The sequence below is a fragment of the Cyrtonyx montezumae genome, unplaced genomic scaffold (assembly GCF_038088225.1).
Source record: "Cyrtonyx montezumae isolate F1298 unplaced genomic scaffold, pur_monq_1.0 scaffold_34, whole genome shotgun sequence".
Classification (NCBI taxonomy): Eukaryota; Metazoa; Chordata; class Aves; order Galliformes; family Odontophoridae; genus Cyrtonyx; species Cyrtonyx montezumae.
Genome location: NW_027072039.1, coordinates 3,690,710 through 3,707,802, shown reverse-complemented (window position 1 = coordinate 3,707,802; position 17,093 = coordinate 3,690,710). Strand labels below are relative to the sequence as shown.

At 37.4% G+C, this 17,093-nt stretch overlaps 1 protein-coding gene across 1 annotated transcript in view; it reads right to left on the bottom strand.

The window, feature by feature from the left end:
* The window catches only part of PTBP3 (polypyrimidine tract binding protein 3), a 40,670-nt gene extending 24,153 nt beyond the window's left edge, over positions 1-16,517 (bottom strand). Inside the window, exons 1-2 of the mRNA XM_065745217.1 lie at positions 16,387-16,517; positions 15,353-15,386 (exon numbers count right to left, since the gene is read on the bottom strand). Of these exons, the coding sequence (XP_065601289.1) occupies positions 15,353-15,386; positions 16,387-16,457 (105 nt within the window). The 5' untranslated portion in view covers positions 16,458-16,517. The remainder of the gene's footprint in view (positions 1-15,352; positions 15,387-16,386) is intronic.
* Positions 16,518-17,093: the final 576 nt, after the last annotated feature.

The following is a 17,093-nucleotide window of genomic DNA, read 5'->3' as shown; positions in this document are numbered from 1 at the left end:
TCTATGCATAGTATCCACTACTGCTGTGAATTTATTTTTCAGAAAAACAGAAGGAACAGTTAGCATCATCTCATTACATTAGTTAGCAAGTTCAGATATGTTACACTTGCTCTGTCAATATTTGACTAGGTCAAGTTTTAAAAGATTAACAAATGTTTATGAAAAGAAATGAGCTGGTAGCAGGCTCTGAGTCTGCATTCAACTTTGCTTCTAGATACAAATAAAACACACAGCCACATTGGTCAAAAGTTGCCTGAAGTTGGTGTTTTCAGGTCAGTACATTTTCAGTATACCTAACAGTTTGTTTTATACTTACTCATCAGCCAAATAATTTAATGGTGGATCACACATACTTTTGAAAAAAAATGAAGAAGTGAAAATCAAAGTACATTCTTTAAGAAGGCAGAGAATTTATGGCTCTAACAACTAACATAAAAGAGTTTGAGAAACACAGATTCTTCATCCAAAAATGCCAAATCCAACACGCCAGGCTTAACTGGCAACTGGGTGTTGACTTTACCCACTGGGGTTACTCTGGTATGCCAGTTAATTGTCACCTCCTTCTTATCACAGTTCAAAATGCCAGAAAGATACTTCCTAAGACAGTTAAGGTTTATGAAATCTGCTGTATGCTGTTCTGTAAGAGTATTTACATGAATAAATTGAGACTAAGGGAGATAACCTAGAAAACAGAATCAGAATAAGCAGGTCTAGAAAGCACATCACTTTGGTGGAAGGAGAAGATCCTGTTGCTCTTGCCCCAGTATTCTCACCAGCTCCATGAAACAAGCAGCTTATGCTGCATCAGTTCTGGCACCCAAGAGTTTCTTTATGAGATGATTCAATCCTTCAAACAGCTGAAACTCACTACTGAATCAGGTTATTAAGTTTATCAGCTGAAAGCAAGTTCAAAGAACACCAGAATTCAGATCAAAGGAAGAGGCAAAGAGAGGAGATGCTTCTATGAAAGCATCCTTTTGGCAGCAGGAAGGCACCTCACTCGTTGGTGTGGACTGCAGAAGTATCTGCCTTTGAGAACTGGTTATAAACTGTGCACAAAGAAACAGTTTGGTTCTTTTCATCCTTAGTCATGGGTTCCCACTGCTTCCTCAATGTTCACAAAATGGTTTGGGTTGGAAGGGACTTTTAAGATCATATAGTTCCAGCCCCTGTTATAGGCAGGGACACAGCCCACTAGACCAGGTCGCTCACAGCCCCAGACAGCCTGGCCTTGAATGCCTCCAGGGTGGGAGCATAACAGCCTCTCTGGGCAAACTGTTACACTGGCTCACCACCCTCATACTAAAGAATTTCTTCCTAACATCTTGGCTCTAAACTAGCAAAGGGTAGATGTAGACATTTTACATCATCGTGTCACTACCTGCCTTTATCAACAACAATACCTCTCCAGCTTTCCTGTAGGCCTCCTTCAGGGTTGCTATAAGGCTGCTATAAGGACCCCTGGAGCCTTCTTTTCCCCAGACTGAAGAGCCCAGCGCTCTCAGCATGTTCTTAGAGGAGAGGTGCTCCTGCCCTCTGATTATCTTCTGGACCCACTCCAACAGCTCCATGTCTTTCTTAGGCTGGGGGACCCAGGACTGGACACATTATTTCAAGTTTGGTCTGGGAAGGTCATTCACAACAGAATGCTCTATCTAGGTTAGAATGGTGAAAAAACTTAGGCAAAGTTAGCTGTTCACAAAATATCAAGTGTTATCCTGGAGATTAAAACATGACTGTGTTCACCCCTCACTGGCAGCAGTAAATACTTTGGAATCAAGAAACCACATCTCAACTGTACAAATGCAACATCTAATACACTAAGCAAAATAACCTTTACAAAAAGAAATTAAAAAAAAAACAGAAAAAAGTAACTCTAATTGTTTTCACTTGCCTCCAGTTAAATCTATTCGCAATAGAAATATAATCTAACGTAAGGAGCAACTTAGTTGAGCAAAATAGCACACTGTGTATCATACAGCCCAACATCAACAATAGCATCAACAACTTACAGCATCAGACATTTTGCAAGTATGGCACGTGACTTTAGAACTGGAATGTCTGACACTGACTTCTGGGTAAAAATCTGTAGATGGCTTGCACAGAAAATGTCAACTATCAGGGTTTACAACACCATAAAGAACAGACATGTCTTCATAATAAGCTGCAAAGGCCATAACTCACAATCAGAGATAATACAGAAGTCTACAAATGAAACAATATTCCTCTTAAAGATAATTCTCCACAAATAAGTTCAAGCATATTCTGGAATATATGCAACCATCTGAATAAACACTCATCCTCTGTAGGCCAATCCATGACTACAGCTTTCTCCAGTGAGAAATTCCACATTGCTTGTGGAATTGTGCTGCAAACCAGATCAAGGAAATAATTCCAAGTTGTTGAGACAAGTGCACACAGACATACAAAATAATTCAGGTGTCTGTAGCATCTGAACAGTAAGCTCACTGCTGCATAGAATGAACGCCTTCATGAAGAGGTTCCAACCATTCAATTGTAAAGTGTAATCACTATGTTCAGTGGTGACATGTGCCTGCACCACTGAACCAGCCTCTCCCAACACAGCTCCATAGGCTCTACCAGTCCTCTGACAGCCATTAACTAAGGCATATAGGTGGTCATGATAATAAAAGCTCTTTTAACTCATGAGGTCATCACCTTGTCAGCTGCTTCACTTGATCTAATAAAGGTGTTCTCTTACAATACAGGAAACCACCACCATTACAAATGCACAACTATCTTCATATCATCAATTTGACTCAAGAAAGATTTTAAAACAAGTATACTTTCGACTCTTCTTAAGTTTTTAGGAAGAAAACAAACAATTACATGTTAAGATGTCACAGAATAATTGGCCTGAGAGAGTCACACTAATCCTACAGTCCTTATAACAAGATATTTAACTTTCTGTCCTAATACTAAATAATTTAATCTACTCACATGCAGTTACAGTGTATTTACTAATTACACTGTGCTCTCTAAAAAAAATGCTATAAAAGAATGGCTGGGAACATACTTTTCACAGATAGATGACCAACCCACTTCTGAAGTACACCACCATAAAGATGGTGTTCTGCATTTTTCCCTTTATTCAACCATGCTGCTGATCAGCTTTCTGAGTCCCTGTCTGACACAAAAACCAAACCCAACATGGAAACAATCTAGAAGAATACTAAGATAAATTGACAAAGATAAGTTTTTTTGAAAGCTGAACTAGAACATGCAATCATCAGGGTTAGTCTGGAGAAGTAAAGGAGACGTTTTCTTCACCAGAATCCTCCTACATACTCATAAACACAGGTCCACAAAGGGAGGACAATTTAAGTTCCCATATTCAGTTAATCCTTATCCCTTTTTCCAGGAAAGCACTGAAAGAAATATTTTGAAGTACTTTGAAATGTAATTAAGTATGATGTAGGACAAAGATCTAAACACTGCCCTGGTAAAAAGGCAAGTATTAAAAGTGACTACATAAGAAATTACTTTGGTCTAGATATTATGCTACAAATTCTCATTAAGTCTTTCTATCAAGGCTCAGGAGTCTTGCCAGTGCTCCCAGTTTCTGTACACAAGTTTTTGGCTGACTTACTTTCAGTTAATTGCTGTTTAGAAACTCCATCTGAGAAAACTGGTCAGAGCAACCAAAGCCTGCCCACAATGTTAGTTTTCACATCCTTCTTGCCATTGATTTTGATACACATGGCTGGAACTTCTTCCAGCATGGAAGTCAGCTTACACAGCCTTTACACCAGCATTGTAAAGTTTCAGCTTTCACACCACAACAGTCTGAGTTGACCATAGCATCATTTGTCCCCATTCTCATTCCACCATGCCAAACACATCAATAATCTCGTAATAGGTTAAGATTATTTTTTCTCAAATCACAAGCTGTCCTCACACCTCTGCTCTTTCACTACATTTCTGCACTTGTTTGGAATTACTGAGCGGTGACAAGAGCAACAGGTAAGAACTCCAGCAGCTAGTTCAAATTTATTCTTTAGTTCCTGAGTAGGAATTAAAAAAGAGCTGGTAGTAAAAGTATAATTTTAAGCATTCCTTCAAAATAAGTAACATCTGCAGCAGCAAATAACTAACCCAGCAAGTGGTGCAGCAACCAATGACAAGATAATGAAACATTTTTTTCTAATCTATTATGGCCAATTTACCTGACTATATAACTTCAAAACTTCAGACTACAGCAATTGATGCCTGTCTTGAAATTACCTAAACTATTCCACAATTTTAAAATTTCTGATAGCAGTATGTGTCAAAAATTCTGTAACTCAGGCACTTGCAAGAAAAAGTTAAAGCAACCTCCTATCTTTCTCACTAGCCAAAAAATTTCCAGTATAGTTAATTACAAATGGCAAAAACTGTGTCTAACTTACAGAAAGTAAGAAAAAGAAAGATATTCAGTTTGTTTTTCTACAGCATACTTTGTCTCCTTTCTGAACTGCTTCCAGATCAATAAAAAAAAGGAAGAATATGGTCATAGCATTCCACCATGAGACAAGGATACTGACAAAAAAAAAAAAACTGGCCCAATAAAATAATTATTCCTAAATGCACCTTTCTCCTTGCATATAGACTGTGGCTTTTTTTAAAAAACAAGATTCTACTCAAAAGAAACAAAAGAATTTCCGTTCCAAAACCTACACTGTGAATAACATTTTCAAGTTATAATAGTGACAAGCTGGTATCTAATATTCATTAAATGAAGTTCTAATGCACACCCTATTATTTTTTGCAGAATCTTAATTAAAAAAAAAAAAATTTGAGGGTTATGACTAAGTGTGAAAATTTCCATTATTTTCTACTTCTGCAAAATCTTTCCAAGCACTTCTTCTATTCCTTTATTCTTCCTTCCACATACTACATTTGCAACAGCAAAGACTAAAATTCTACTTTCAAAATGAGGATTTAACGAGAATTACAATGTTATTGACATCAAAATAAAAACACCTCAAAGAAAACGGAAGTTAAACTAATAAAAATTTCAAGGTGATATATTTGCATTAAAAATAAACACAGAGAAAGCTGACATTTCAATATGCTGAAACAGAAGGAAATTTTAAGCAGTGATCATAAACACGCAAACCCTTTTTCCTCCACTGCAAAGGTCCCTCCAAAACACAATGGGTCAAAAGCCTGATCATCAGACACCACCAAAGAAAGCTGTTTTAGCACAGGTAGCTGCTCTTCTGTAGACTTGAACACTCAGTGGTTCTTTTAGCAACACAGTCAGCTCTACAGTCTCTGTTATCAATTATTGAAGCTCCATGCTACGCCAGTAACAAGATACAGTGCACTTCTAAAAAGTCATGCAATGGTAATTAAAAAAAGAGACTAAAAAGGGAATAAAGAATGACCAAATTATTAGCTTTGTTGATCTCATTAACAAAAAGACAAAGGCTTCTCTTCAGAAGAGATTTAGTATCAAAGAATTAGTGAAGCTGAGACAATATACACTGCTGAAATGTGAAGCTGCTATAACACGATAATAGCTTAAACAGTTTCTAATGCCAGATGCCATAAGGAAGTTGAAAATACAGTGCAGACTTCTAAAAAGCCCTAAACATACTGCATGAAGTACTTAGCTGCCATTTCAAATTCATTAGCTCCTAGAACTGTATATAAATCAGTTGCTGAAAATTGTCTAGTCATCCCATCAGAAGTTCTGCAAATTTGCTAAAAGAACAGTAAAATCATACAAAAACAGTGGAATTTTTCCATGAAGCAGCTGGAAAAAAGTGTTCAGTAATAAAACTGGCTACATGCACGTGCAATCCTTTGTCCTATTGTCTTTTTGTAAACAGGTATTTCTCAATTGAGACTATAGACTGTTTTGTTTACTTTCTTTTGTTTTTGTGGTTCCTTCACTCAAGGTTTATGCAACAACTTTAAAAGAAGAAACGCAAAGTAAAATAATATATTTTTTAGATTTTTTCTAAACACAAGTACAGTGGTTATAATCACACCCAAGATATGGATTACAAGGTTTGTCTCCAGTTAATATATGTTGAGTGTTCACATCATTAGCAGGAATACAGAGAGGATTTACCTAGCTACAACATTCACCATCCCCTGCGAGGGCGGAAGGGAAAGGCTGAGGCACCGTCCCTAGCGCTGTTCAAGAAGCGTTTAGATGAGGTGCTAAGGGATTTGATTTAGTAGTTGGGTAGGGATGGTGATAGGAGGATGGTTGGACTAGATGATCTTGTAGGTCCTTTCTAACCTAATGAACCTATGAACCTATGAAAGGACAGAGGGGAAGGAGGTGGAAGGCTCAGGCAATGCCTTTACTCCCTGCTTATCACCATGCCAACCTGCACAGACACGCAGTACACTTACTGCATAGTATACACCTAGGCCATTTATCTTCTTTGCCACATAAACAACTCCCATTAAAAACACTACATGGTTTCAGTGGACAACACAGAAGAAACAAGCATTACCGAACAAATCTATGCTGAGAAATTCTTCCACACTCAGAACAGCTGTTTTCATCAAGCATAGCCAAAATGCACAAAAATGATGCACTCTGCATTTCAGTTTATGATCACTGCTGCAGTTAGCAACTAACGCAGGGCTTGTGGGGATGGGAAAGCACCTGGTGACTCCTCTGGGATCCTGCTGGGTGAGGGAAGTGTCACCATGTTGCCCAGGGGCAAGCCAGCTGGGGGTGTGCTCACCATGTGCTTTACAGCAAAGGAACTGCAATGAAACACTCACTGACCATTAAAAAAAAAAAGTTTCATCCTCCATATCTAGAAAATACATGGGTTATTTCAAGTAACAATGACTAGCATGTTACCTTCTGCCTTTCAAAGCAGACAAAAGACCTGAGAGACAAATAATTAAAGCAAGGCTTTTGCTAAGCATGCAAAGCACAATGAACACAGCCAAACGAGTTAAGTCAGGCCTGTGACACACACATCCGTGGTGAAGTGGGAGGAGCACTGACACAGACATCAGCTGGCTAACAACAGGTACTGTCATCAGTTGAAATAATCACAGCGGTGCACTAGGTGACATACAGGCCTTTAAATCTTGGCTAAATTCAGCATTGATAGACACCAGATGCACAGAGATGACACTACTGTTAGCAACTAAGTCTCTATTACTCTCACCTTATTTAGATCACTATCTGTTGTGGACTGTTTCTTTTTAATTAGCATTACTAAAAATATTAACTAGCAAACATCATTGATTTTTTCAAGAATATCAGCATCGTACTTTCTTTTCACTTGCTTTTAATTACTAAAATATTCAGGTGAAGATGCTATAATCCAAGAGGTACTAACACACTCCAAAGGATGTGTGACTGCTGTTTTAAGCACTGTTGCTGCCTCCACCCTTCCAAGTACCTTTAATTTTCCTTTGCTAACCACAAAAACAAATTTACTAACAGATTAGACTACAGAGGACTGCCAAATCATTCATGCACTGTAACACACTTCAGGGTTACTGCCTTCAAATTAACCTCAAAGAAGGTGCTGCTCAGATTGCCAGCAATGCAACAGCAGCAACAACAACAAAAACCTCTTACTAAATATTCTGTTACTGCGTAAGTATCAAAACTAATAAAATTATAAATGGCCTTTTTAAAATCAGACAAATATTTTTGTAGTGAATATAAGTATTCTCCTTCCTATTTTTGGCTTAAAAAATAATAAAACAAACTGCAAAATTGTAAGATCAGTTACTCCTTCATCAAACCTGAATAGTTATTAATTATCAACAAAAATAGTTGGGTTGGAAGGGACCTGAAAGCCCATCATCCAGTTTCAGCCCTCTGCTGGTTGCAGGTTGTCATCTACAAGATCAGGTACTGCCCAGGGCCACATCCAACCTGCCCTTGAGCACCTCCAGGTATGGGACACCCACATCTGAAAACTGTATCGGTGTCAGTGACAATGGGATGAGCTTTAATTCAGATGAAGCAAGCAACCTGGGATAAAACTTCAACTTTTACTATTCACTTTTACTATTTACTATAATTTGTGTTTTGCACTCCATGAGAAAGAAAAGTAATTGCCAATTGTAAAAATATACATACAGTGATTTCACACAACAGCACAAACCTACCTACAATATTTGGTGAGGCTGCAAATATCACATTTTAGATGTCTGTCAGGTTCCCAGAAATTAGTTAGAAGTTACTTTCAGAATTATTTATTCCTCTGTGCATACAAACTACACTTCCACTGAATCAAAATTGAATTTATTATCTAAAGACATGTATTCTGCAATGTTTTTAACCTGTCGTCCAAAACCAAACCAATATACAGAGAAACTGAAAGTACAGTTGAGAACCCAGATGCAGTACACAAACCCGACAGCGTAATTGTTAATAACAGCACTATGATCAGGAAGAATCCTGACTTGTTGAAGTGTTAACTCCCAGTGCATCTACAACAATGACTAGAGCTCCAGAAGTAGAAAACAAGCCAATGAACTTTGCATGGAAAGCACCAATTGCATTTTAAAGGAACTAAAGAAATCCTATACAGTTTATAAAACTTCAGTCATTAACTGGCTCTGGATTAGGTAGAGGAATAGTTCATCCAGGACTAAGTGAAAGGACTCAGTGAAAGAGGCAACTAAGCACTGACAGGAACATTATTTGTATATTATTTTGTATACATTTAACATCTTATTTACAATGAATCTCACACTGTTAAATCAACATCCTCTCGACAAACAAAGTCAGAAACTACAGGGTGCAGTGATAATCTGACATCTTAATAAAATCATTTGAAAGTAGGGATACACCTTAGAAGTGTGAGGATGAGAATGAAGAATACAGCTGTTCTTGCACATACATCCTCAGGTCATCCATAATGGCAAACATATTGAACAGCAACTTTGGCTTCCACAGCTGCCTGGCAACACAGGTCACAAATGTTCTATTTAAAATATCTGCCCGGTCACAGTTTAAAAATTTAAAACACATCCTCTCTATAGAAGCTTTGAATTGAAATAGAGATATGTGGTACAATTCTAATACAAAACTTTAGTACAAAATTCCTTGTCTTTGGGATATAAATCATTTTAGTCATAAAAACCTTCTTATATTTCAACAAAAATAAATTAAGAAATCTCAAACATACAGAATCAGAGTGTGTGTTATTTTTAAGGTGATAAAATAAAGAAAAAACAACTTTGCCAGTTCAAACCCTGAAGTCATACTCCAACCATTTTCAACTTTTTGCATACAGTCAGTTTCACCATCACCATTCAATAGTCATGTTTGCCCCGACTACTGTCACAGAGACCCAAAATCAAATAATTGGCTTGTTGAAACACTCGAAGGTGGCACTTAAGATATTTTCTTCTGTACTTACTAAGTACAATAATGGAAAGAGTGAAAAAAAGTAAGCACGAAGGACCTCATCTTCCTGTCCTAAATATGACTGAAGCATCCTTTCTCCACTTGCCATCTTCAATTATATTTTTCTTCCCTTCTGACAAAAACAGAAAGGCAACTAAATATTTGGTAGGTATAAATATAATGAGTTTTCTTCAAGTAATAAGCTCAGGAAGATCTAAAGAGTCATTCAGTCTGCTTGACCCCTCTCAAACCTTCATGTAGCACTATACAAGGACACAGTAATGAAAAGAACTCAACCTGACATCAATTCAATCATTGCTTCAGCTAAGCACAAATACCAGCTCTTCCAAACATAACTATAATATTGTGTGATTTTTCTCTTTTCTAAGGACAGCTTGCCTATGTCATCTTCAGCATAAAGGAATATAATTTGGCCACTTGTTAAAGTAAAGTGCTCTTTTCAGTTTTGTGGACAGAATGGGAAAAGGCATCCTAGCACTTTGATACACTTAATACTAGAATCTGGTCTTTAAAATACACAGTAAATGCTATGTATACGTACCAAGAAAATCTATATCTAACAATATTATTAAGAGCAATATTATTCTTAGAAGACTCAGAAGATCAGATTAAATTAGGACATAACCAGGACCAGTATTTGAACAGAAACCTAACAACTCAGATAACAGAAACTTGTCTACACTGACACCAGAGCTGAATTTTCTGATGCAAAGTCTTCAACAGAAATACCAGCTTAGGATATTCTTCCCATATAACCGATACTATTTCCCCACTATTTGTCAAATGGACAAGCTAACTGAATAAAAAAATCTCAAAAAATAACATTTATTTTTCACTTAGCAAGAGATATTTACAGTCAATCAGTACTTTAATATCTTTCTTCCAAGAAGAGTTTAACAACTGCAATATTTGCAATATGTCTCTTTCTACTTACAATTTAATGAGAGATTCATTTTCTCCTGCTAAAACTACACTTTTATTCATAGGAATACTAGCACCATCCAACTTAAAAACTTAGATGCAGACAAGACAAAGAGGCATTAAGGGGACTTCACCAGAAAAGATATTGCAAGCTTCAGCCCCTCATGATGCCTTGCATCAAAATTACAGAAACCTGTATGTACTTTTCCATTATGACTTTTCCAGAAGGAAAATATCAATGAGAGGGACACAAGCTTCACAGTTATCATGAATACCAAATCCAGTTTGGCAAAGTTTTATGACTCACACATGAAATCTAATGAATGTAGCTCCAATTGTTCTGTATCAAGCCTGAGTTTTGAAACAGTTTATCTACACTGGATTCTGAATTCACGATTTTGCTTACATGTAAGGTTTACTTGCCATCTCAGTTTTTCATATTTATGCTCTCAGAATTTTTCAACTTTATTGTAACTTACTTCTGCCAGGCTCAAATTCAGATGTGGTTACAGTCTCTCTATGTCCCATGCATTTTTATGAATCAGTATGCCAGTTCAGCCAAAGCTAGAAAGTAATCAAGTGGACAGCACCCATCAAAAGAAGCAATCAAGTGAACAAATTAAAATAATATCATTTTGCAAAAAGATCTGCTGAAGGAAATTCAGTTTGACTGACATACATTCAACAGATTTGAAAGTTATTTAACTATTTATTTAAGAAGCACTTAAAGTATTTGTCCAGCCTAACAGCATTGCCATTCCTATGTAAACTGAGAATGTGACAGTCCAGAAGTTCACAAAGCACAGAATCCTGTCTGTGACACTAGCTAAAAGTGCCTGGGACAGACTTTCAGGAGAGAACAAGCATACAGCAATATTTTGTCATAGTACTCTTCCCAGAATAACGTAGGCAGACACACACACCTAAAAATAAGACTAAAATGTTTAAAAATATAAACATATTAAACAGAAAATGCACAAATATAGTGCGTTCATCATCGACACACAATAAAAATCAGTAGCTGAGTAAAGGAAAAGCAAAAATGACAATCATATTTAACACAACTCATCTGTAGACAAGAAGTCTTGACCTAAATAACAATCACTGGCCACTGAACTGCCTTCCAAAAGCTTATGTCAGTAAACCTACAAAAAATGGCTTTAAAAAAAAAAAAAAGGACTGATATTCAGATACTAAATCTTTACATTTCTGGGACAGACACCCCTGAAACACTCCTTTTTGGTTTTGGCTTTGTAAAACAGATTTTAGTATTAGAGGATACAAGGATATGCACAAAGCCAGAAAAGTCAAAGAATCACAGGGGTTGGAAGGGACCTCTGAGGATTTAGTCCAGGACATCATTGGCCTTCTTGGCCACAAGGACATTTTGATTCCTCATGCTGAACTTGCTGTTTGACAGGACACTCAACTCCTCTGTAGAGCTCCCTTCCAACCAGGCCAGCCCCTAACTTGTACTGATACATGCAGTTATCCTCTTCCAAGTGTAGCAGTCTGTCCCTGTCCTTCTTGAAGGCCCTATGGCTTCTCTCCACCCTCCACTCTGTCCACATATTGCTGAATGGCAGCTCAGCCTTCCAGTGTTTTGGTCTCTCCTCTCAGCTTCACATCATCAGCAAACTTGCTGAAGTTGCACTCTATCCCTTGACCCAGGTCACTGATGAAGATACTGAGTGGGCACAGTACTGGTTCCTGGGGACGGTACTGACTAAAGACCTCCAACTAGGCTCAGTGCTGCTGGTCACAACACTGAGGTGATGTTAACAGACAATGCATTGTCTGTTTACACAGTACAGGCATATTTATCTCCTCATTAAAAAATAAAAAATAACAGATGTCAAATTATTTTGCACAGTAATTGCACTTCTCCCCTTACCAGAATACTAACACAACTTTCAAAATATCTAAGGTTTATACCTTAAAAATGCAGGTGATAACACAACGTTTTAGAGAAAAGCAGTAAGAATTTCAACTTCATAAAACGTGGACTTTGAAGTTCTATAATACCATGGTTTTGATCAGGCCAGAATAAATGCATTAATTGGCACACAACAACTTGGACTGATATTGAGTATTTGTCTTTTTATCCCTTCTGTAAAAGAGTTGTAATTAATGTGAGGATCATTACAGAGTTATAGAAGAGCAGTTCACTCCACTGTCAAAAGGAGCAGTAGGAATCAGAAGTTGCAAGGGAATGAGTGTGAAAGCTTCAGCCACATGAGCTTGACCCAAGGTGTCCTAGGATGTCCTCCAAGGCCAGGTATCCCTGAAGGCACAGTACCTCACTCTTTCAGGCTGAAGTTGGTAAGACATTTACAAGGTGGAAAGCATCCTCCAGCTTGTTTTTTATCAGCTGGCAAACGGTTTTGAGCTGCTGTACATGTAGTGAGTTACTGAGCACATACTGCTATTGATTTCAGTCATGCTATTTTTACCAACTGAATGCTTTTTCCCATAATCCCTGCCTGATAGCTAGAACAACAGCACACTGTTATAACATAGGCCAAACATAAGTCTCCAACATCACCAAAGGTACTTGGGTGACATTAATTCAGTAGACAAAGGCATGTCCCACCACAGTTTATCAACCACATAACTCTCATCCGATAACACGCAGTGGGAGCTTACTTGCATCACACACTGTGCAACAGCCTCAAGATTTTTATATGCAGGACTACAACAGCAGTAACTAAGATTATAAATGCTGGCAACTACAATGGGATAACTGAGGAGGTATGCTGAGGTCCCCTGGTTTGCTCAACGCAGAAGAGGTTGAAAGGAAGCCTCCTGGTGGCCTACAGATCACTGTTTAATAGGCTTCAGTTTCTCCCACCACTGCTGTTTTTTTTTGTGACTACTCAGCCCTTCTTCAGTCTAAGCAGGATCTGCTGTGATGTTTAACCCAATGTTTTCAAACTGTTCCTTAAGTGAAGCAAGCTCTTAACTGCTCCTCTCCTCTTCCAGGAAACAGTGTTACATCAAGAATGGCCTGGGCAGTGTAAGGACTTGCTACATCCACTGTATATTGGGAGTGGCTCACTTATAATAGAAAACATACTTAAGAAGGACAAAAAAAATTCCATGTTTTAAACTACATTTTGAAACGCTCATGATAATACCACACAAGATGAGTAGAAATTACTATTATGCTATACTCAGTACTGACATCATTCTGAAGAGTTGTTAGTGTTACTATATATGACTTAATGTGCACTATTAAAACATTTCAGGTAGAAGTACTCAAGTGAACTTCTTGTCATGCCCCTCCCTCTGAGCACGCATATCCCCATCTCCACAAGGAGACACTGTGAAAGCTAACCTGGATGCTCTAAGCATTCTCAGCACTGTGGACATTCAGCTGTATAGCTCTCTTCTCAGAATCTAAGCCTTTCAGACCCCACTTCTGACACCAGCGTTTTTATTATTATTGTCATAGGTTATGTCAGGATAGACTAAACATGGCAGTAATTATTATGTAATAATTAGATTAATGTGGAGCAGTGTGACTTTCACTGCAAAAGAATGATTATTGGATGCAAGGAGCATTGCAAAGTCACAGAAAAGCATTTTTCCCCCAATTCTCAAACTGAAAGGAGTAGTGAGTTCCAGGCATAAGAAACTGAGCATGCTGGTTCCAACCATGCAAACTTGACAAGTGCTCCAGTGGACCTCCCAGGCCAGGCATCCTAAAGACAGCATTGTTTCTTCTCCCTTCATTATGAAATGGGTAATGCTTAAGGGGAGAGTGTCTTTCAGATTGTTTGACCCACCAGTTGGTGGGTCTCTGAGCTGCTGCTCAGTGATTGGAGTAGCAGGTCACTGGACAGCCCTCCAGGTGGAGACTCATGAAAGCAGAGCACAGGGGGAGAATCATCTCCCTGTTGAGGGCTGCACATACCTCTGTAAAGTTTCACTATCACAGAGGCTCTTCTTCTCACCTAAGATCTCTCTAGAGTATGATGTTTAGACTGCACTTGCAATGGTTGAGGGTGAACAAAAACTACCATCAATTAAAGCAATCTTCAACATGCCATTATCAAGAGCTGTGAAATTAGTGTGATAACAATCACTATTTATCTAAAACATGTATTTTTATACTTAAGACATGAAATACTTTCACTTGGTAAGAAGACTTTAAACTAGGATGAGTTTAAAAGACAAGAATCCACGTATAATTTTGAATGCTGCAGTGACCAAGCAGGCAAGCTCTGCTGTGCATCAGAAAAAAAAACAGACAAGACAGCTTTTACTTGTAATGCTACCACCAGCTTACAATTTTCAGTAATGTTGTTTTCTGATAGTTGAAATACAAATTTTACTAGCAAGAAAGATGAATGCCTCCTACTTAAATATGTAAAGGTGAAGATAACAGTTCTCCCAACAAGTTAAAACAGGCTTTCCGTTCAAAGAGAAAGTTACTTCAGTAGCTTCCTTTCAAACATATTCCTTCTTTAAACAACAGATTTGATACTCGACACAATCCTTACTAAAATTTTCATCCTGCTTCTTTAAAAGCAATAGAATGTGTGAGAGCATGTGTTAATAAATACCACAGAACAAAACCCTGAACAGTGAGAACCTCATCTCCTTAAGCTTAATAATGCTTTACATCACACATGTATCTGTATGATGCCAGACCACATATAGTTCTGCTGTATTTTACGCTTTTACTATCCACAAGTCTGAAGATATTTACACAGTGTGAACCAACAGTATCCTGCTTAAACCACCAGCAAGCTATGTGCTTTCCATTTGGTCAGAAAAAACCCTTACACACACTCCTGAAGTATAAATGTGTCATCACTGGATTATCCATTTTACACTATTATCATTATGAAGGATTAAAATTCAGAAAAAATATAGTTAAGGGAAGAAGAACTAATGCAAGAGTCTTGTTAATACCAATGAAGTATCAGTGAAAATAAGAAGTGTTAGAACATTGATTATATTTTAGGTCCCCGTCAACCCCAAGTGTTGTATTGTTCTATACCAAAAGAAAGAAAAAGTGCACATGAAAAGATGAAAAACAATTCATACCTTAAAACCAACAGCTGAAACATCTGTTACAAGGCTGTATGAAAAAAGGGAGAAAATGAAAGATGTTAGAAGGCAAATTATGGCAAAGGGAAATTGGCTAAAGGAAGAAAGAAACAGTTACAAAAGTAAAACTGTGATGATGAGCTGTGATTTTTTCACTTGAAGAGGAAATGTTTTAACAATGTACAGTATGGAGAAAAAAACAACACATGACAGTCTGGATCACAACAGCAGCCAAACTTCTGCAAAATTTCTGTATAAACCACACCCTTTTTACCACCAATTTTTAAAAATAGTTAATTGTGAAAACAACAATAAAAAAAAGCACGAACAGGATTCCAGGTACTTATCAACAGCTACACCTTATAGAATGAAGGACACCCATTTCTGTTACTGTTCCTATTTTTCTGCAAGTCTAAATAATATACCAAATTTAGCTCACGACTAGCATATTTGGAAAAAACAAAAAAAGAAAACCCACAACACCAATCTCCCTTCCAATGCATCCAAAAAACCTACAAATTGATATGAAGCAAAAAGATTTGCCCTCTAATGATCATTCAATTTAAAAGCATTAAAGATCTTTTGGTAACTATTTGCTTCAGAGTGATAAAATTGCCCAAGAACATAAAAACAATCCTATTCTCAATGTGACCACAACACTCCAAAGATACATTTTGGATAGTTTGTCTTTTTTAAGTTTTGGATTCACATTTTAAGCTCATCTTCACAATATATGCCATATATATAATTTTTTTCCCTAATGAAGTTCATATTCTCAAACAAACATAATTCTGGGATTTAAAAACACTAAGAATTGCACGCTTGAAATCAAGCAGCTGGAAAGCAGCAGAAGTCTGCACAATTATACACATCACATAAATTAAGCATCACACACATAAGCTACATGAAAGATTTGCATCCAGATTAACAATAGAGAACAATAATTTCATAAACAAGTTGAATAAATTAACGCTTTTCTAGGAGAGTAGTGTTGTATGCCAGAAAAACATGGTCATATCTATGATACCCACTCTTTTCCCTTTTCTATGGTCTGATTTGTTGTCTGCCTTGTTTCATTCTCACTTATCATGTCCTCCTGCATGACACGTTCACATGCAGCAGTCTTTGATCCTGAGCCCGAGTCCGTTTCACCTGTCGGAACAGGAACTAATAGAAGAGCCACTGTTAGGATCATCTTTCAGAAAAAAGCTTTGTTAACAGTGTATTAATTATATAAACAAGGACAAAGTAATTCTCTCAGATTGTCTACAGACTCATGAGAGAACACAGCATTAATGAAACTATTATAGTTTACATTTTCTCCTATTTCCATACAGCCTATATCTTTTGTAGAAAAGAGTGCTGCATCTGTTCAGTACGTGGTAATAAGTGCCTCTCCCTCTGTCATTTGCTCCCCTTAAATAGCACCATTCATACAGAATGCCACTTCCCTCCAGTTCTACCTCACAGGAATACATCCTCTAACAGCTCTAATTTCTCATTTTTTCCTCATTGGTCTAGGGGGTTGCTTTGGCAGCAGGCTGGACTTGATCTCTAAAGGTCCCTTCCAACCCCTGCAATTCTGTGGTTCTTGAAACTCTGAACTGAATACATGAGTTTGTTTGCAAAATTATCATTTTTTTCCTGATCAAGGTATACTTAAGTGATTAATTGTAACATTAATCTTACTGCAAAGTGTGACTTCCTTCTCATAGGGAAGAAGGACCTGATTCTGATA